Source organism: Choloepus didactylus, chromosome 14, assembly GCF_015220235.1.
Source record: "Choloepus didactylus isolate mChoDid1 chromosome 14, mChoDid1.pri, whole genome shotgun sequence".
Taxonomy (NCBI): domain Eukaryota; kingdom Metazoa; phylum Chordata; class Mammalia; order Pilosa; family Megalonychidae; genus Choloepus; species Choloepus didactylus.
In genome coordinates this window covers 88,286,564-88,307,554 of record NC_051320.1, presented here as the reverse complement: position 1 = coordinate 88,307,554, position 20,991 = coordinate 88,286,564, and the positions used below count along the sequence as shown (strand labels likewise).

Genomic DNA, 20,991 nt, shown 5'->3' with positions numbered 1-20,991 from the left:
CCCATGAAAATTTCTAAAGCCCTTCCACATGTGTTACCTTTAGTTGGGTAAAGTCAGGTAAAATCGTTCCCATTTTATAGAAGAGGAAACTGAGACTTGGAGAAAGGACGGGTTTTGTCCAAGGTCATGCAGCCAATGAACGGTAGACCTAGTGCTGCATCTTTGGACTCCAAGGCCAAGGCATCCGCCCCCTGCCAGGGCCTCGCAGCTGCTCTCCTACCATGGGTGGGCCGGGGGCAAAGGAGAGGGTGTGGGTGGAGGATGCTTATATGGGCACGAGGCTCAATTCTGCTCTGGGGATTGGTGGGAAGGGTGGACGGCCTGACCAGGATGATAAAAGGATCACAGCAGACATGGGACAGGCCAGTGTTCACAGTGAGGCCAGAATGAAAGAGGAGATGAGAGGCACCGTATCAACCAAGGCCTCACTCTGAGGGCAGAGAGCTGTCATCCAGTCCTTAAAGCCCTCCAAGGCAAGAAAACCCCTGTAAGTCCTGGCTCTGCTATTTCCAATCCAGATGGCCCTCAGCAAATTCCTAGCCTCCTTGGGTCCCAAATGACTCTTCTAAATAGCTCTATTCATAAGATAAAACACGTGATGTACTTGGAACAGCTTCAGACACATAGTAAGTGCCCAATAAATGTCAACTGCTCTTATCATCTTCGGGGACCACATTGCTGGAGAGTCTCACGCATATGCTAGGCATTCTGCAGTGTGCTCGGCTGGCCTGGCGGAGGGGCAGCGGCAGCGAGGGGAGTGTCTTTGGGAAGAAGGGACCAAGCACACACAAAGAAAGCACCTCAGCTCAGTGGGTCAACAATCCCTACCAAGGGTCACCACTCACCGGAACTCAGGAAGCCGAAGACGCCCACGCGGTAGCCAGCAGTGACCACGATGAGGTTGCCGACAGCAGCCAGGAAGGAGCCGTCGAGAGCCAGCCGCTCCTGCCCTGCCTCGCCCTCCGTGGCACCGTGGAAGAGGACCAGCACGGACGCATTGGGGGCCTGCAGAGATTGGGGAAGGTGGGGCTAGAGGTGCCTGTTGTCAACCCCAAGAGCTTGGCAAGTGCCTCTTTCCCACGCCAGGTGCCAGGTACTGAGCCCAAGGCTTCACATGCACTGCTCCTCCCATCAACTGTGCCTGTAGGCATGCTTAACCCTTCACAGTATGGAAACTGAGGCTCAAAAGTGAAGCCACTTTGCCAAATCGCAAAGTGTGTGGGTGGCAGAAATGGCAGCTCACTGCAAACCTTGCCTCCACCTCGTGATGCCGTGTAGTCCCCCACGCCCCCTTCTGGCTCTCAGTTCTTTCCTTAAGAGCCGTCTGGGGCCTTGGTGACTCCTTTCAGCTGGCCACTCTGTGACTGAAACCCTATCTTGGTCACACAGAGTTACCAGTTATTAAGCACTTACTAAGGGCCAGGCACGGTGTTACCCATTTAATCCCAAGCAGCTCTAGGATGCAGGCCTCTCACTAGAATTCCCACTGCACAGCGAGGAAGCAGAGCCTCAGAGATGCTAAGCGCTTGTCTGAGACCACAGGGCTGGGAGGCAGGAGAGCTGGGCCTGGAAGCCAGGCAGCCAGCTCTGGAGGCCCCGCTCTCCGCTGCTCTGCCAGCTGACCCTTCCGTACCAGAACACGACATGATACTCCAGTGGGGACCTGATGCCTCCATCCAGGCCATGATCCGAGTCCCAACCCCCCGGCAAAGACGGCTCCCCTCAGTACAGCAGGCTTCCCCTCCACCCCCGGCCCCCATGAAGGCTGCCCCACTGACAGCAAACCCTGACTGAAGGCCCCCTAGGTGCTCGGCACCCTCACCTAGAATGACCCACTGAGCTTCTGCCCCATCTCCAGGTGGGAAAACAGGCTCCAGGTGGTGATGTAACTTGTTAAAACTTCCTCCCTGACCACTGCTCCCAGCACACTCTCCTGGACTCCTTGGTAACACACTATCTCTGAGAGGTCAACACTTGGTGGGATGTGAGGCCTTTTTCAATGCCTTAGAAAAGGGCCAGCTTGGGTGGTCTTGGGTTCATACGCTTGTGGGCTGTCAGATGGTCAGGGATGCGGCCCTGTACCCCCTCCTAAAAGCACCCAGGGGAACCCTCCAGCAAGAGAGCAGGCTGTGGGGTTCACTGACATAAGTGTCGATAAGTGAGGGCAAGGTGCACAGGTGAGGGCTAGTTCTCAGGCTCCCACGGCTCACCAAGGAGAAGGAAATGCCCAGTGTTCTGGACCCTCCTCTGTGGAGGCTGCCGCTTTAGGCCACAGCACTGCCCACTCCAGGCTGTGGTGTCAGTGCCCCACCAAGGCCAGGATGGTCAATGTAACAGCCCAAGACAGAAAAGGCAAGGCTCTCTCTGGCTGAGATGAGATCCTAAGGGATTTGGAGTCAGGGGACGAGGCTCAAGCCTCCACTCTGCTGGAGTTTAGCACCCTTCACCTCAGTTTCTGCAACTTTAAAATGGGGCAAATATACATATAGCTTTCTCCCAGGGTTGATAGGAAAATCAATGAAATCACAGATGCAAAGGTGCTCTATAAACTGTAAAATGCTGTCACAAACTCCTTGCTTACACTATGGCCAGGGTATTGTGATGGTTAGGTTCATGTGTCAACTTGGCCAGGTGATGGTGCCCAGGTGTCTGGTCAATCAAGCACTGGCCTAACTGCAAGGACACTTGTGGCTTGTCAACAAATCAGAAGGCTGGTCAATTGATTGCATCTGTGACTGATTACATCAACAAAGGGCATGTCTTCCACAATGAGAGAATGCAATCAGCTGGATTTAATCCAATCAGTTGAAGACTTTTAACGGAGAAGGAGAAAGAACCTTCACTTCTCCTTTGGCTAGACAGCAAAACATTTTCTGAGGAGTTCATCAAACACCTGCACTGGCGTTGCCAGTTTGCTGCCTGCCCTATGGAATTTGGACTTGTGCATACCCACAGTTGCATGAGACACTTTTATAAAATCTTATATTTATAGATATCTCTTGTTGATTCTCTTTCCCTAGAGAACCCTAACTAATACAGTATACACTTGAGAGTGACCACTCACTGGTCCCAGTCGTGTCCTCTGGGACTCAACTGGTCCAGTCTACAGTAACCACCCACTCGCTGTGTGACCTTAGGCAAGTCACCTGGCCTCTCTGAGCCTCAGGCTTTCCATCTGTAAAATGGAATAATTCCTCCTAGAGGTGCTGTGAGGACCAGAAGACTGCATGCTGGGAGGCATCCAGCCAAGCAACAGGCCCGAAATGGCCTCTTCCTCCTTCTTGCCTTCCTCTCACAGCCCTTCAGTCTTACCCAGTAGCTCCTACAGGTACTGGCTCACTCAACCCTTTTCTCCCCCAGAGTAAATGTTCTCGTTCCTTCAGGTGTGGTTTCCCCCTCACTCGCTACCCCCTTCCCTCTGACTCCACTCCCCTTTCCAACGTCTCTCTCCTTAGCTATTTGTTGCTTAGTGAGCAGGTGGTGATGCCAGCACTGAGCACTCATGTCTGCACTGCTCTAACTAATTCTCACAGGAACTAGTTGAGGTGGATGCTGTTTCTCTCTGCCCTTTGCAGGTGAGGTAACCAAAGCACGTGGAGCTTGGGTGACCTTCTCGGGCCATCGAGGTGGGTGGCCGGGCTGCTTTGGAGCAAGGACTCAGTTCACATTATGGGTGTGGTGTGGCTAGCCTGGGGCAGAATGGAATCCTGCCCACCTGCCTCACTCTGGGCTCTCTGCTTCTACTGATGCAGCCGAGGAGAGCATTCACGGTTTTGGTGGCCTCGTTACCAAGCTCACTTTTATAAAATCTTATATTTATAGATATCTCTTGTTGATTCTGTGGCCAAAGTTCTGAAGTGCAATTCACCCTGGCTGCTCATAGGCCAGATGACCAGGAAACAGTAGATTTGTCCCGTGTCCCCCAGGATCTGTCAACACTTCCTGGGTTGGCGGCACCAGAAATTGATGTTTCCTAAAGCTCATTGGTTACCTTCCTTCTCATGTATTTTGTCCCTTCCCCCCAGGAAACTCGAACACACGGCACCAGCACAGAAGTGCGTGCTCGGGCAGTTACAGGCCTCAAATCCGGGACTCCTCAGTTTCAAGGTTAAAACCCAGAACCTCCCCCCTCCAGAACTGCCTCAACCCGAATCCACACGGAACTCTCGATGGAACGGTCCCCAGGGGGCCTTTCCGAGGAGGTCAGCTTCTTTCCTTGTTCACACACTAATCTGAACCCGGCTCCACCATCTCCTGCCACATGACCCTGCGCCAGGCCGGCCCCTCTTGGAGCCCCTCCCCTGGGCTCAGCCCTTCCTCCCGCTGCCCTTACACTGCCCTTACACTGCCCTGCCTCTCCCTGCGTGTCCCCTTGCTCTGCTGTATTTTTCTTCACGGTACTCACCAATCCTGCAAATTAGTAGCCATGTATTTGCTTATCTGTTTATTGTCCGCCCCTGCCACCAAAATGTAAGCCCCAGGAGGTCAGCGACTTGGTTTTGTTCCTAGTCATGTCCTTAACACACCTAGAACTGTGCCCAGCCCATGGCAGTCCTGATGAACATTTGTTAGAAGACACGGGGTAGCCGGTGTGCCATCTCTCTGTGGGCACAGGTGGGTGAGGATGTGGTGAGGGCACATGGACCCTGGGTCAGCCAGGAGCTCCTCTGCCTCCTCCTTGCCAGTCGGACCTGCATGAAGCCAAGAGGCGGCAGGGACAGCACTGGGCACAGCCTCAGTGGGCTACCCAGGAGCTGAGTGCACCGGCGCTGGCAGCTGTGAGGAAGGCGGATTTCCAAGGGGGTAGTTCCCAGAGCCAAGGGTGTCCGCACTCACCAGGTTCTGAGGGACGAACACGTTGAGATACAGGCAGTCTTCGCTGACTCCAGGAGATGGGGGCGTCCTGGCTCCCGGCCACCAGCAGCTGGCCCTGCAGGTACAGACCTCATGACTCCCAGGAGACACAACCCGGGAGACACTCCCCATCTCCCCCCACCCTACCGCCAGTGGCCAGAGCCCTCAGCCCCGTTCCAAAGGCCTGGGTCTCCCCAGCTGTGTGGACACCAGGCAGCTTCAGGGCAAGGGAGATGGGAGTGACAAGGGAACATGAGGTGGAGCAGGGGCTCAGCACACTCTCTGGCCAGGGCCTGTGCAGGAGCATCCCCGAGGGGCCAGGGGCCAACCCAGGGAGGAGGGCTGACCCGCTGGTCCATGAGAGGGACAGAGCAAGGGATGCTGCTCAGGCCCCTGCCCCCAAAGGAACCTCCTTCCTCGCTCCCAAGAGTGCAGACCTTTCGCTGGATGGGACATCGGAGCTGCCTGCCACTCCTGTACGGAATCCCAGTGGCCGGTCAGAGCCTCTTCTGGTAGAGCTCTGAGACCATGCTCAGGACCACACCTAATGGATGGCAACTGGCCCCGAGTGAGAGCGCACTCATCACCAGCCTCCTGAGCCCTAGGCCCCACCGAGCCAAGCGCTCCAATTTCTCTCCACTCAATGTTCATGTGACTCAGTCACCTCATCTGTCAAATGGGCATATCCTAACATGGCAAAGTGCTCTAATCAGAGAATACTTGTTCCTTTTGTTTCCCAGTGGTGGGGCAGACTTAAACGCATGCCTTTCTGCATTCCTACTGCCACTGGCTTAGCTCAAGCTTTCATCACCCCTTGCCTTGAAGTATTTCAAGAGCCTCTGAGCTCATCACTGTATACGGCAGTGGGCCTGTGGCCCAGCCCGGCATCTGACCGTGGTGGCCGTGGACACAGAGGCTGCAGCTGTCTCAGGACAAAGCAGAGGGAGGCCTGTTGGGAGGGGGAGTGCAGGGGAGATGAGGAGAGGCACATATGGGTGCTCTCTCCACTGGTACTCCAAACATGCTTTAACAAGAAAAATCACCAAACTGTTCTCCAGTGTGTCAGCTATTTAAAGTGATGTGTGCATGGGAGGGAATGGAAAAAACTGAAAACAACTGATGAGGGAGGGAGCTGGGATATGAATGCTTTTTTTTTTTTTAATTTCTCAAATACTCTTTTTAATATTGTGTCAATTAAAAAACAAATTTGGACTTGATCAAGAGAGACTATTCAAAAGGATGATTGCAAGGGGGAAAAGGCGCTATTGCAATAGAGGGAGGGGACTATTGCAACAGAGAGAACACTGGCCATAAGATCCATAAGCATGTCAAGAGTTAGGCAAAAAGGGGTTTTCTTTTGTAGAGAAGAACCTGGTATAGGAAAGTGGGGTGGAAGGTTGGAGTGATCAGATCTGAGAATGTTTTATGCTCAAGCAGCCTATTTTCTGGGAGATGCCCTCAAATTTCAGTCTGGAGGAAGGAGAGAAGCTCACCAACCATTGGGTTAAGTGTTTTATTCTGATTGATCAGTAGAGAGAAGCAGTTCAGCTCTTCATTTATGAGGCAAAAATGGGACTGTGGAGGGTCGTGCCAGCCTTGTCAGAGGTAAACAAGGGGCAGCCCTGAGTCTCATCTGAGTCATATTGGGAAGAGGGTTCTTTGCAGTCAGCCATTCTCTGCAACTCAAAGGGTAGGAGGATTTCTTAAACTTTGCTGCTTTCCAGGATCGCAGGGCTCAAGTAAAAATTTAACATTCTCACTGTCACTATTGAAAAAACAAGTCTGCTTACATTTTTTTTCATTGGCTCATTTGCTTTGCCTTCTATGCTGCCTTTCCCAGCTTCACTAAAGTCAGATGCGGCCGGGAAACTGAGTTCAGGCCAAATCAATAAGAGTGCAGGTGCTGTTTGCCCCCCTCCTCCAGGCGTAGCCCACAGAAACCTCCCTATGGACTCTTCCCATCTGTCTTTCCTGGATCAGCATCCACAGGGACCTTGGGAGGGTCACACTGAAGAAGGCTGAGCTTCTGTCACCCCGGGCCCCCAAGTCCCTGCCGGGAGCGAGCACACAGCCCTCTCTGTCACCAAAGGGACTTGACATGAGCAAGAGAGCGTTAAGTCACTGATACTTTCAGCTTTGTTATAGCATGTCATGCTGCTTTAATTAAAAAGCAGCATGTTCTGGACCACTTCACCCCGAATGCATTGCTCTACTACTGCCACTCACTCACGTTGATGGACTGGAATGGGAGAGAGCTTCTCTAGGCAGTGACAAAATGAACCCCAACAGACCCATACCGTGGCTTGGTGGCATCCCAGGAGCCTGTCCAGTTCAAGGGCTCCGGTGCGCGGAAGCGGCCCTCTGCTAGAGGTGGGGCAGCATACGGAACTCCAAGGAACTGGTCGACTTGCTTCCACGCAGTGCCCACCTGGATGGCTTGGGATCTGCCCAGCAGCCGGCCGTGGGTGGCAATGGACACAGAAGGTGCAGATGCCTCAAAGTTGAGCAGAGGGGTGCCTGTCAGGAGGGAAGTGTAAGGAGGGGGAGAGAGAGAGAGCAATGGGTGCTCTATTCATGGGTGCTCTGAATAGGCTTTAAGCAAAAAATGAAAAATAAAAACCATTGCTTTTTGCACTTTGAAAATGTTAGTAATCCATTTCGAACCCCAAAACTTGAGTTTAGTCAAGTTAGTTTTCAATGTGAAAAAAAAACAAACAGTGAAGACAGCTGCCCCCTATTAGGCACTGCATAGGTGCAGAGTGCTGCGCTGTTCCCTCCTCTGTGCGTTAGATGCTCGAAGCTTCTAACCAGTCGGCCAGCAAGGAAGAGGTCAGTCCGGGTGCACAATCCCTTAGCTCCACCCTGGGCCAGCTGTGCTCACCCTACAGAACTGCTGGGATTTTGCCAGCACACGGGCTTCAGGACTGCAGCTAAGGTTCTGCGGCCGCGTCCGCATTTCAAAGATGGGAACTGGGTTTAGGGTCAAGTGGCCTGTAAGACCCCAAGGTGATGTCGCATTCAAAGCCACACCTCTCTGACGCGAAAGCCGGCTGAACCCAACCCTGCCGGGTTCAGGACTTTGCCCCCTGCTGGGTCTCTGCTGCAGCGCCCTCACCCCTAAAAGTTCATGTCTGAGCCCACCTCGTGTGCAAGGTCAAGGCTACAGCCACCTGCTTCCCTGCCCTGTGCTCCCAACACACCTTCCACACCCCTCTTCGTGATGCCCACCCCTCACTACAGTTACCAACTTCTGTGTAGCCTTATCTCACCTCCTCTACTACATTTTCTTTCCTTCTTTCAATACTTTTCTTGGGCCCTGGATCTGCACCAAGTCTGATTCCCCAACAGGACTGAGGGCCTTGCACAAAGGCAAAAATAAACACTTGAGAAGAGACACTTCTTTCGTGTGTGTGGGAAAAGGCTCTCATGATTTCTAATAGGTATGTTCGGTCTGCTCAGCTTCCCTCTGGGCTGATAGACAGTCTTGCTGCTTTCTCTGCAGCTCCTTCTATCAAGGAGTTAAAAAATACACACACACACACATACACACATACATATGTATATATATAGAGGGAGAGAGGTGACCAAACAGGAAGTTGGGAAGGGGAGGCAGACAGACAGACAGAGAGGCAGAAATCCACAGATTCCCCTCGTACTCGGTAAAATGAGTGGTTCTCAACAAGAAGTGACTTTGCCCCAGGGGATATCTGGGGTTGTCATAACTGGGTTGGGGTACTCCTAGGATCCAGTGGGGTGCAGCTTACCACCCCGCAATGGGCAGAGTAGTCCTCGAAACAAACACTTATCTGGCCCCAAATGTCACTAGTGCTCAGGCTGAGATACCCTGGTGTAATGTCTTTGTGACTTCCAGGCCCGCTGAGGGTCAGCACGGCGAGGAGGAAACAGTGGACACTCTGGGCTGTCCAGCAGACCTGTGTCTTAGGTTTTGTCAGCCACTTACTGGGGAAACCCTGCCTCTGTCTGACCCTCTTACCTCCGCAAAACAGGGGTCATAGCAGTGCCTGCCACTCAAGGAGGTTGGGAATAACTAATGTGAGGCCTGAGCCATTCCCAGCAGAGTGAGTGCTCACCAAGGCACAAGGCCTTCCCTCTATTTCCAAACCAGAGACTTACTGAACTCAGCCTGGTGTGACAAGAAAACAAGCATTGTGTTGAGTCCCAGATATTCAAATAACACCACTTTATGATAGTCTGGGTTTATTCTCTGTCTCTCCCTAAGACTGTAAGTTCTATGTGTCTTGCACATTGTAGTAATCCCAGTGCTTGGCACATGATGGCTCAACACAAGCTAGATGAATGAATGAATAAATGAATGAATGAATGAATTAGAAAAAGGAAGAAAGGAAGGAAGGAGAGTGAGAGGGAGGAAGGAAAGGAAGAAAAAAAGAAAGAAGAGAAAAAACCAAAAACTTTCTCTTGTTGCAAAACCACTGATCATGAATTAGAACTCAAAGTGGAAACTCAGAATGGAAAGAAATAGTTGCTGCTTCTTAATCTGGCCACAATCACAAATCATGACTGATCTCGCGCCCACTCTTCCTTCTCACAAGGTTTCCTGTTTCAAGTGTAAATCACAGGGGCTCAGGCAAGCATTTAGGACTATGGGTACTAATGTAGCAGAACCTCCTGAGGTTGGTCCTTTTGCCACCCAGGATACAGCCACATTTCATGAATGCAGTATCTTCTGAAGAGGGGAGTGAAGGCAGACAAATACAAAAGCTAAGGATCCTGAGGGAACCCAATCCTGCTTTCCCACCAAGAGTGGTGTTCAACCCTCCCTTCAGAGGCTCCCAAGAATGGCTACAAAGACACAGATCCAGGCTTACTCTGTTTCCAGTAGATGTGAGTAGCCTCCTCGCGGAGCAGCAGTCGGCAGCTCTGGCCCTGCAGGCTGTGTGTGCAACTCCGGGTATCAGAATAGAACATGCACCTCACAGCCCCCGGTCGGGTCTGCAGAGTGGTGATGAGGCAGGCCCGGTGACGGGAACACTCTGAGGAGAAGAAGGAGAAGAGTGAGATGTTACTTCAGTCATGAAGCCATGTGTCCATCGGTCCATCCATGCACTGGTCCATCCATGCACCCGGCCATCCATCCATTTATCTATGCATCCATCTGTCCATCTATCCATCATGCATGTATCCATTCATCCATGTATTCATCCTTCCATCCATCCATCCATGACTCCATTCATCCATCCCACAATGCATCCGTCCTTCCATCTATGCATTCATCCATCCATCTCCCCATCATGCATGCATGCATCCATCCATCTGTCCATCCATTCATCCATCTATCCATCCATCCATGCAATCACTCCCTTATTCATTTGAACTCCTACTATACATTGTTCCAGGGACTGGGAATAAAATGGTGGTGGCAGGAACTCAACCTTCTCCTCAATTTATTCTTCACATGCCGGTCAGGTTTTTATTTGTTTATTTAATTCATAAATATGTCCTTGTCATTTCTCTGCTTAATACATCCCATGCCTCCCCACTACCCTTGGGATTCAGTGGTACCAGTCAAGGCTTGCTGTGTTCCAGCCCCTGCCTTCCTCTGCAGACTGGTCTCCCTTCCCTCCTCACCCCTCCCCACCATTTCCACCAGGGGCCAAGCCCTTTCTCGTATGTGTCACATACTACACTAAACAATTTAAGCCACACACAGCATTCCATGAATTCAGACTTAAGAACAAGTCTGAAAGCAGTGCCGTTGCATTTGATTGGGCAAGTTGTGCACTGCCAAAAGGCTCTTATTCACAGCCCAGTCTCTGTGAATAGCACCACCGTGAGTTGTGCAGTGTGTAACCTGTACATGTGTACACAGCAGCTATGTTTAAAGATATGTATGGATTTCTGCATGTTGTTATTCAAGCTGGTGAGGAGGAGATTCATAGAATCTCAGAATTGGAGGAGCGTAAATGTCACCTAAGCTCAGCCTCCTTCACAAGCTAGAAGTCTGCAGAACATTCCTATTAAGTGATCACCTAGCATTTGTTTAAATATCTCCAGTGACAGGAAAGGCAATGTGCATCTAATAGATAGCTCTGCCTATTAGAAAGTTCTTCATAGTGAACTGGAAAGTGCCTCCTGAAATTTGGCTTTTCCCACAGGTCCCAGCTTTGTACCATGAGCCTGGCCAAAACAAGTGTACTTCCTCCTCACCATCATGGCCCACACGTTATCTGAAGGCAGCCCTCATGGCCTCCTCGTGTCTCCTCTGCCTCAAACCCACATCCTAGATCTTTCCTCTGATCTTCCTCTGCCCCGGCTACTGTCTCCTCACTTGCTGGCTGGCTTAGCCCCTTGGAGATCGTAATTCTGGGCCAACCCAGCAGGGGAGTGAGGAGGCCGCGGAGGAGACCCCAGCCAGGGTCCTTCCTTCCAGCCAGGCACCCCAGGTGATCTTGGGCTGTCACATGTGTTCCTGAGGTCAGACTCATGAGTGGCACTTGTGTGAGGCCTCGCCCCAGTCAATCACACTTTCTGGGGGTAGAAACTCTCCTTACCCAACAAACAGAAGTCTCGGGCATCAGAAAAGTTGCTGGTGGCAGCAGTGCTGATATGGGCAACATCAAAGTTCCTGATGGTTGGATCAATGATGACTGAAGAGAGGGTCAGAGACTGCCACGAGTCCAGAGCGACTAGGAGAGAAAGCAGGGAACAGTCACACACGGATGCCACATGGTGCATAGAGAAGCTGAGCACTGCCCGACGTCCCCAGGGCTGCCTCAGGGCATCCTCTCATGGTCTCCATGCTCCTGTGGCCTTGCCATTATTCCTTTATCTATCTCTCCATTCTACAACCATTTATTAAGAGTTTCTTAGAAGGCAAGTCCTGGGATCAGGTCTAGGGAAACAAAGGTCAAAAATAATAATAAAAATAACAATAATGACATGGCCACTTCCCTTAAACAGCTCATAGTAGAGTGGGAGAAAACTCAAGAAGACAAGAAGATTATTGCAGTACAGTTGCTATAAAGCAAGAATTAGAATTATACAAGATAGTAATCATAATAATATATCTATCCATACTTATTAGGTGGTATTCTGATTAGGTCTAAACAGGCACTAGATCACTAAATCCTCCCCCAAGCTCATCAGGGGAGAAGGGACCATTGCCCTCTGTAGTGGACACTGTGGTGTGCTGCCCAGCCCCCCTCAGGACTGAGGCTCTCATTTCCCAATCTGTTGGGAGGTTGACAGCTGGTGGCTCACAGCTGAGACCTTCTCCAGGAATTGCCCTTGGTCTAAAAGAGCTGCCTCCCTGGGGACCACCTTCATCAAAAATTAGTTTACATGGGTATACAAAGGCTCAGGACCCTTGCCTCAAGACAAGACAACTCTGAAGGGCCATCCCAGCTTCAGAGCCCACCGCAGGATCGGTTGAGTTCAGAGCTCACTGCAGGTCAGCTGGGGCCACTGTTACAATTGCATCACAGTTCCCCTTCCCCCTCTGGCCATCCTGCACCTACCCCCACTTCCCTACAGGGTTGTTGCTGAGAACACTCTACACTAAACTTCAGACATGCAGCTCTCCGCCTCAAAGTCTGTTTCCTGGGAAGCCCCATCCAAGGCACCCTCTTTTAAAGATGAAGAAGATGAGTCACAGAAGAGTTAAAATTTCTAGCCTAGTCTCCAAGGTCAGTGGTGGATCAAGACTGAAACTAGGTCTTTCCACCTGCAGAACCTGTGGCTCTGCCATGCTGCCTCCCAAGACACGTGACCTAGGACATGGCTGCCAGACAAGACGGAGGGTGGTAAGGATGTAGCAGACAGAGGAGGAGGCTTGGGCAAAGGTGAACAGATCTGCCAGATCATGTCACTTTGGTGCAAAAGCCACAGCCAGAGCCAGGCTGTGTGTGCCTGGGAGGATAGAGGTAACTCTGAAGAGGGGGGTTAAAGGTTTAGGTCCATGGATGTATTCTATTGTTCACAAATAGCACTGCAGAGTTCAAAATGTTGGCTCCCAACACAGGCCTCTATGATCATTTGGGAGTGCTGATCCTAGAACACCTAGAGAGGTTTTCAGTGGATGTCTCATCCACTGATAGTTAAAGGAAAAAATCCCTCATTCATTCATTCATTTGCTTTTGTCTTTGATTTTTTTTCAGGTGACCACAGCAGCTTGCTGTTTTAATAAATATTCATGAACATTTACTTTGTGCTAGCAAAATACTATGGCAATCTTAGGTTCAGCACTTGATGGTTTACAAAGCATATCACATCATCACACTTGATCTCTACCGTGCCTCATTCAAGAGATAGGTCAGAAGCTCTCAAGGCTTCTTCACAAATGAGGGACTGGAAGCTCAGAGAGGTTGTGTGACTTGACTAAGAACATGGAACTTGAAGATGAACAAACCCTGAACACAATCAGGCTCTTGGTGTTAAGTCACCTGAGAGTTTCCTATATAGCTGAGCATGCTCTCCAGAAAAATGTCCCCACGTATGAAAAAGATTTTTGTCTTTTATAGCACCATCTTATCAACTATATGGAGAAGCCTGCAATTTTTATCTCAAACCTATATTTGACACCCAGATCACTGGGGAGGTCACTAAAATTAAAATGGTAAATAAAGTAGCAAAATACACAGCACCACTACTTTTTTTTTTTTTCTTTTTTTTTTTTTTTTTAAGAAAAAAGGGTTTATCCAGAAGCATCACCTAATGAATGCAGCCAGATTCCACATCAGCTCAGCCCCAGGAAGCTGAGTCACCATGTCTGGGGCCGTGGGAACTACGCTTACCATCACGACCACATCATTCTGTACTTGGGACTTGGTTTCCCTGCAAGAAACTCTGGGCTTTCATTTTCTTAAGCAAAATGTTGCTATTTTCATGGGCAAGAGAACGGGCATTTTGCAACGTGATCAAATCAAGCTGCATACTTTTAGATGGCAAGTACACTGCAATTTTAGAGGAGGGTTATGATGGGGTTTCTGGATTGAACTTGCCAATTACGGTCTTATAATAGAAGCTCTGGCCACACTCCATGTTTAGGTGGATGTCTGGGGGAAAGCACTATAATTGAAGGGAGAATTTCACTCCAAAGTAAGAGCCAGCCCAGCTGTTGCCACCCTGGAGCCTGAAGCCAAGTCTGGCTGTGACCCCGCTGTCCCCCTCCTTGGCCTGCACAGACCCCTCTGGACAAGCCACTAGTGTGGTGCAGAAGCCAATGTCTGGGGTCCCACGTGCATTTCCCAAAAATTCTGAGAGCCAAGTGTGGATGCAGAAGCCTCTCACCACTGACTCTCTGGCCATTAGCACCCTCCTGTCCCCACAGTGGAACCAGGTGCTGTGCCAGGCTGGCATAGAGCCAGGCCTCAGTTTCTACAAGAGAACTGATGCTGAATCACAGTAACATTTACAAATGACAACATATTTGCAATCTACATTTCAAGGTTTTACATTTCTCTTTAGCCTAGAAACTTTTGGTTCAGATGAAATCATGTAAAAGTAGGGTGCTCTGTGCCCAGACCCCACATGCTCTGACTCCTTCCACCCCTACTGTCCACCCTCGGGTGCCCCTGGGGAGTTGGGGTCAGGAAGGACTTCAAGAACCCCCAGGATGCGAGGGAGGCATCAGTCAAAACTCACAGCTCCAGAGAAGAAAATGTGAGGACTGGGGGAGGAAGAGAGCTTAATTATGTGTGTGTATATATATATATGCATATATATTCATTTGCACTATTCATCTCTCTTACCTGCTGTATAAGGTGCCTTTTCAAAAGTAGTAATACAAAAGACATAAAGAACTCTGCTTAAAAGATCCTGGTGGGATATCTAACCTTTGCCAAAGCAAAGAATTCTGCTAGGTCATTGATTTTCACTCCTGACTGCAAACTGAACCATCCGGGGCAATGTAAGAAGCCCAGTGCCCCAGCACCAACTCCAGAAATACTCCTGTAGGTGGTGTGGGATGGAACCCAGGCTTCAGGATCCCAAATGTGCACAGGTGATTCTCATGTGCAGCCAGGTGTCCCTACCATGCCAGATCCTCCCAACAGCAGGAATCTGCTGGGGTCCTGTTTGGTTTGGTGGTTTGTTGAATGGACACCCCCTTCTCAGGCAGCAAAAGGGGGCTTCCTTGGCACTGGGTCACGTCCAAGTGACTGTTTCTTGGAGTCACCACAGACTTGCTGCCACATCCTGATGGATTCCATGCGCTGCTGGGTTACTCTCTTGATGCAAAAGCCCTGCTGGGGTGTGGGGGAGTTGTCAGAGGGTGCTGCAAAGGCTGTGGGACCGCAGCCCACAGGGCAAACCCAAGGATGCTTCTTAGGCTTCCAGGGCCCTCCTAATGAAGGATGCGATGTCCCTTTTTAGATCAGGGTTTGCAAGGCCTTCGATGGGATGTGGGGCTTCCTTGGGAGGACACCTAGCCAGAAGGGGACCCTGTTTGGAATACAGGGCAGGTTCATGGGCAGTCAGGAGAGCGCACCAGCCAGGGGCCAGAGGACACGGTGGAGACACGACTCAGGGCCCCAGTCCTGCCAGAAATCCAGAAGGGTCTTACAATCTCTACAAAGCACTTGTGTCTTCTCTGTTATTTCCTGTTTGTGGTGGTTTGGAACTGTATGTACCCCAGAAAATCATGTTCTTAAATTTAACTGTGGGCGTAAACCTATTGTAATTAGGACTTTTTGTTGAGGCTACTTCAGTGAAGGCATGGCCCAGCGTGGGTCTTAATCTTTTTACTGACGTCCTTTATAAATGGGATGAACACAGAGAAAAAAACGAAAGCCATTGAAGCAAGAAGCTGAAAGCAACGAAACCTGGAAGAGAAGAGGGGACCAGCAGGTGCCGTCGTGTGCCTGGCCATGTGGCAGAGGAGCCCAGGATCCTGAGCCAGTCTTCTGGGAAGAAAGTGCAACCTCTGACTACAGTGTTTCTACTTGTTATTGTTAATGGTTACTTCCCACTTCCTTCATGATATCAGAGTTGTTTTATACTTATCACTGTAATGGCTATTTTAGCTTAGTTACTTGTTACTGTAATGATAACAACTCCACCTCCCATGTTGGAATCCACAAAAATCCTAAATTCTTTAGACTCCAGGAGGCAGATTTGAGATTCTTCTTAGTCCTGTCTCCTTTCTTGGCAGCTTCAAAGTAAAGTCCTTTCTCTCTCGGAAGTACCAGTGTTGCTATACTGATTTCGGAGTGCATCTGGCAGTGAACCTGCAGTTTTTGGCAACAAATTCTGGCATCTCTGGTGGGACCAAAGCATCCTTAGGAAGCCAATGGTCCTGGACACTGGGACCCTAACGGTGTGGTGAGCATCTGAACCAAGTGTGTGCAGTCACCCAGACCCCTTCCGTTTTGAGACTCACCCTCCTCATGCCCAGAGCCAAGACTTCAGAGGGAGAAACAGTATCTTGACCCGACTCCTGGACTGGGTAAGTAGGACATCAAGGCAGAAGTTGGTCAGGGAAAAACAGAGAGACAGGGTTCGAGTCCCCTGGCCCGAGGTCAGGGCCTAAGAACCCCCGCCCAGAACATCACTCTTGCTCTGACCACTCCATTTCTGGTTTATTTCTGGTTATTGGGCTATTTGGATCTCTGTAAAGTACTAGTCTCCTCCCAGGCCCTAGGTTTTGTTGATGAACTATTTCAGATTTAGGCTGTTTTTGTAGAGTAATAGGGAGGGCAACACTCCATCTCCCACCATGCAGGGTCTGGCCAGGGGGTGAGAGGAGCACGTGTTTTTGTTGGGATGGAGGGCTGTGTTTGCTGAGGTAGCCCCAGGCTACAGCGCTGCAGAGGGGTGCAGAGCCCAGCCTCTGTGCCTTGCTGGCTGCATCTGAGACCTGCACTGCACTGTGACCTTGCTGGGTGCCCCTGTGACCTTTCCTGTGCCTTGATGTCCTTGTCTGCTGAGGGGAGGGTCAGTAACTCAATTACATATAAAATAACAGCTGTTTCAGCTTCTCCTTATTCTGCAACGTGTTTGGTGTGTGGGCACCAGTGGGAGCTACAAGGCCCTTTCCGGACCTCAGTTAAAGGAGGGAATATTTGATTTCAAGGCTTGCAAAATTTTGATGGTTAAAAATTGCTAAAGAAAATACACATACCAGCAGACATACATTAACACTGTAAGGAAAAGTCAGTCACTCACTGGCCAGGCAACCAAAGAATAGTTCCTACTCTAGCCCTCAGTTTTCTCATTTAAAAAACGGGGTGGAGGGGGAGTGCCTTAAGAGGCTTTTGAATTAGATCAGACTGTAGAAATGTCAAACCAGTAGCACATGCCTGACCTTCTTTCCAATGTTCAAATAATCACAGATTTTTTTTTTTCGATTTCAGTGCCAAGATCAGATCATAAGACTTTCTTAAATATCACCAAGAATAAAAATAATGATGAATGTAAGCTTTCAGGCATCCAAAAGCACACAAGATTCTTACTATTCTTCTTGCAATCTGAACCTAAAAGAATCGCTTTTGGCTTCTTGGCCCTTATCAAAATGATTGGTCCTGCATGTGGAGAAAGCTCAAAGAAATACAGGAGGTGGTTTCCATGCCCAGTTGGGCTGGCTTGGGTAACACATGAAAGTTTTGCAGCCTTTCAGGCAGGAAAAGCATCACAGACACCCGCAAGCCTCTGCAAACCCAAGGATAAGCAGAATAGAACAGATGTGAGGCTGCTCTCGCCTCCCTTATGGCCACAACAGGCTCACAGGGGGACGGGCTGGAGTGTGGCTGTGGCTGGGCAGAAACAGCACCTACAGACATCCTAATTTCTCACCAGAGAAATTAGAAAGAGACACATTACGCTGGGCTTTTTTTTTTTTTTTCTTTGCCCCCTTAACAATCAGGAAAACCAAACTCACTTTTGATAGCAGAAAAGAAGAAGAAAATAAAGATGCCCTTGTTATTTTGTGATCATTTGAAAGATGAACATGGGACCAAGTTGCCTGTTGATTTAGCATTTCCCAAGAGAGAAATTTGCTCCACTTGCAGCAACCCCACAGTATCCTGCCTCCTTTAACATTTGTAAGACAAGAACAATGCCCAGAGATGTACTGACTTCTGTTGAGCCTCCAAACACCCGTATGTCAGCTCTCCTGTGAGTGTGCTTTCATTTTAACTCGTACCTCCAGAGCTTAGCTGAAGGAGTGATAGTGAGTGAGAACTCGGTGAAACATCCATTCATGAGTTCAGAGCGTCCACCCTACCCCAGACCTGCACCTGGTATAAGACACGCTATTCACAATGATAATTCCTATCATGTAAAATAATATGTATTTAAAGGGCTAACAGTGATTAAGCACGTCCCATTTGCCAGACACTGTGCAGTGTGCTACAGGCACTGTTCTGTCTCATCCACACACAGCCCTCTGACGTGGGGGTCCTAACCCCTGCTCCGAGATGCAGCACTGCACATTCGAAGGAAGCTGTGGTGGTTTGAAGCTGGTGTACTCCAGAAACACATGTTCTTAAATCTGATCTATTCCTGTGCCTGTGAACCCACCATAAGTAGGACCTTTCGAAGAGGTTACTTCAGTTAAGATGAGACCCCTCAATCAGGATGGGTCTTAATCCTATTCCTGGAGTCCTTTATAAGAGAATGCCATTCAGACACAGAGAGAGAGAGCCACAGAGGGAGTGGCCAGAAGCTGAAATCAATGGAACCGAGAATAGAAGGGCGAGACCAGGAGACTCCACCATCTGCCTTGCCATGTGACAAGCTAAGGGCCAATGATCACCAGTAGAAGTCTTCAGGAAGAAAGCATCTCCTTGATGATGTCTTGATTTGGACTTTCTTTTAGCCTCAAAACCTAAGCTAATAAATTCCCATTGTTTAATCTGATCCAGTTCATGGTATTTGCTTGAGCAGCTTAGGGAGCTAAATTAGGGGTGCACCCTGGGGACAGGCTGCCTGCCAGCCCTGCTCTGCCTAGCACCAGCTCTGGGACTTAGGGTAACTTCCTTTCCAGTACCTGATTATTGTAATTTTGTTTCAATCTGTGAGCAAGGATAGTCGTTATCACCTGTGTCATCGAGCAGTTTCCCAGGTGCTAAGGGCCACAGTTTGCTACTGATCCTTGCAGTTTCCAGGGAGGAGCAGAGAAGCTAGGGCTGGTCCCCTCATCCGGTTACCCCAGGAGGCCATGCAAATGGCATCACCTCTCTCCCATGCGTGTCTCAGCAAGCTCTGGACACAGGGAGGGCTGAATGGAGCAACACCTGAGAACTGCTTAGTGCCTAAGAAACATTCAGTGATGTTTGCTAAGGATTTGACCCACAGTGGGTCAGTTTCCAAAGCCTGAGCATGTTTCCCACTGAGCTGTATCTTCCAGTGCAAGTGGGAGTGCATGCTGTCCCTTGTAAAACAGGGCATTTTCAACTAAAATGTGAATATCAATAGTATTCATCTGATTTTGCCACACCTTCTCCTTCCGGGAGAGAAATGTCTTCACATCAAGATTGCCACACAGAGGCGTAGCTCTGTCATGTGGCCCAGGAGGACCAGAAAAGAGCCCCTCAAATGGTTCAGGGACTGGGAGGAAGGACACGGAAGATGACAACTCTTCAGTCTAGAACAGAGGGCACCAGGATTTTTCTGTAAGGAGCAAGATAGTAACATTTTAGGCCTTGCAGCCATATTCAGTCTCTGTCACTTTTTTTTTTTTTTTTTCTTTATTTTTTGGCAATGCTTGCTATAGTTTGTGGGCTCCTGGTCTAGAAGACAGAGTCCTGGAAAGGGTCATTATGGACCCCAGTGGGTGAGGAGCCCAAGTCTACCTTGTGGGAACTAAAAGTCCAACAGGCCCTTGACAGGAGTGTTAGTCCTTCTCCCAGGAATGAGGGGGAGTCTAGGTGATGCCATCTGGAATTTTTGTAATTCTATGACATATTGATGGTGTCCTTCCTCATTTGGGATATTAAAGTCCTTTGGTAAAATGGTGATGAAAAGAGATGTTAATAGGCTTTTTTAATACTCTTATTTGGTGGAGTGAAAAGTTGGCCACATGTTGTTCTCCAATGCAAAAGTAAAATGTAAGCCTGGCCGCTTCTCTACACCTTTGGCCTTTTGTGCTCCCCATCCAACCTCCTGGGGCTCCCATTTCTGGCAGATTGTCTCACTGCTAACCCTTGAAACGTGTGTCCCTCCCCAACTGACTGTGTCCTGGAAATGGGCATCCTTATCATGACCAGAACACCCCCAGCCCAGGCCTCTGGCTATTGAACCTTCTAGTCCTCATCCTTCTAAACTGTGATATCTGGTCATTCTCCCACATTCCTCAAATTCTTTTCCAGCCAGTTCATAATTTTCATCTCCACCCCAGCTCCTGATAAAATCCTGGTGACTTCACCATTGTGGGGAAGCCAGAGGGCTCATTCAGTACCCTGTGTCAGCCTCCTTAACTCAATTCCAGAGACCCGTATTTTCACTCCACTCCCACTAAGTACTTCTGAGCCACACCTTAAACGCTGTCATGACATCAATATCCCACCCTGTTTAAATCTTATTTTTCCTAAGCTCCACTTGCTAATATATCCAATAACCTTCTTTCTTTCCAGCACTCTCGCATATCCTCTCCCTGAAACAGCTCTTTAATTTCACTGTGATTTCTAGTCTCTTTACCCCTCCATATTGCCCATCTCTACTGGCTTATCATACAACCACCCATCACCCCAACATTTCAACTTCCCTTTTGCCAATGCCCTCGACTCCCTTCCCTCCCAGTTGGGTTAGTCCAATGGACCTGCTTTCTCTGAAGCTTGTCTTGGACTGCTGAGCAGGGCTAGAGAAAAATCCCACAGTCAAAGCGATTGGTGCCTTTACAACTTTGGGAACCTCAGCTTCCAATGAACCCTCAACACAGCATGATAATACAGTTGCCTCTCTTCTCTCCCATGCTGCTTCCTCAGGTCTGGATGCACCACCCCTGGCCCTCACAGCAGATGCCTGACCTCCTGTCTCAGAAAGAAAAAAGGGACCACCGGGCAGCATTTGCTTCAACTTCCTTCTCCCTGTCATCATCCTCTATACACCCTCAGATCTTTCTCTTTTATTCTCCTAATACAGAGGAGCCATGGCTCTAGGGCTTGTTCTTTCCCACCCTCTCCATCAATTATCCCCTCAGCCCACCTGCACTCCTATCCCCTG

General features: G+C 49.5%; 1 protein-coding gene across 3 annotated transcripts in view; it reads right to left on the bottom strand.

Annotated features, from left to right (window-relative positions):
• TG (thyroglobulin) overlaps positions 1 to 20,991 on the bottom strand; it is a 249,593-nt gene that overhangs the window by 103,196 nt on the left and 125,406 nt on the right. For all 3 annotated transcript variants that reach the window (XM_037802989.1, XM_037802991.1, XM_037802990.1), the window contains 5 exons: positions 11,385 to 11,519; positions 9,702 to 9,866; positions 7,152 to 7,371; positions 4,837 to 4,930; positions 846 to 1,005 (listed from right to left, as the gene is read on the bottom strand). In XM_037802989.1, coding sequence (XP_037658917.1) covers positions 846 to 1,005; positions 4,837 to 4,930; positions 7,152 to 7,371; positions 9,702 to 9,866; positions 11,385 to 11,519 — 774 coding nt within the window. The remainder of the gene's footprint in view (positions 1 to 845; positions 1,006 to 4,836; positions 4,931 to 7,151; positions 7,372 to 9,701; positions 9,867 to 11,384; positions 11,520 to 20,991) is intronic.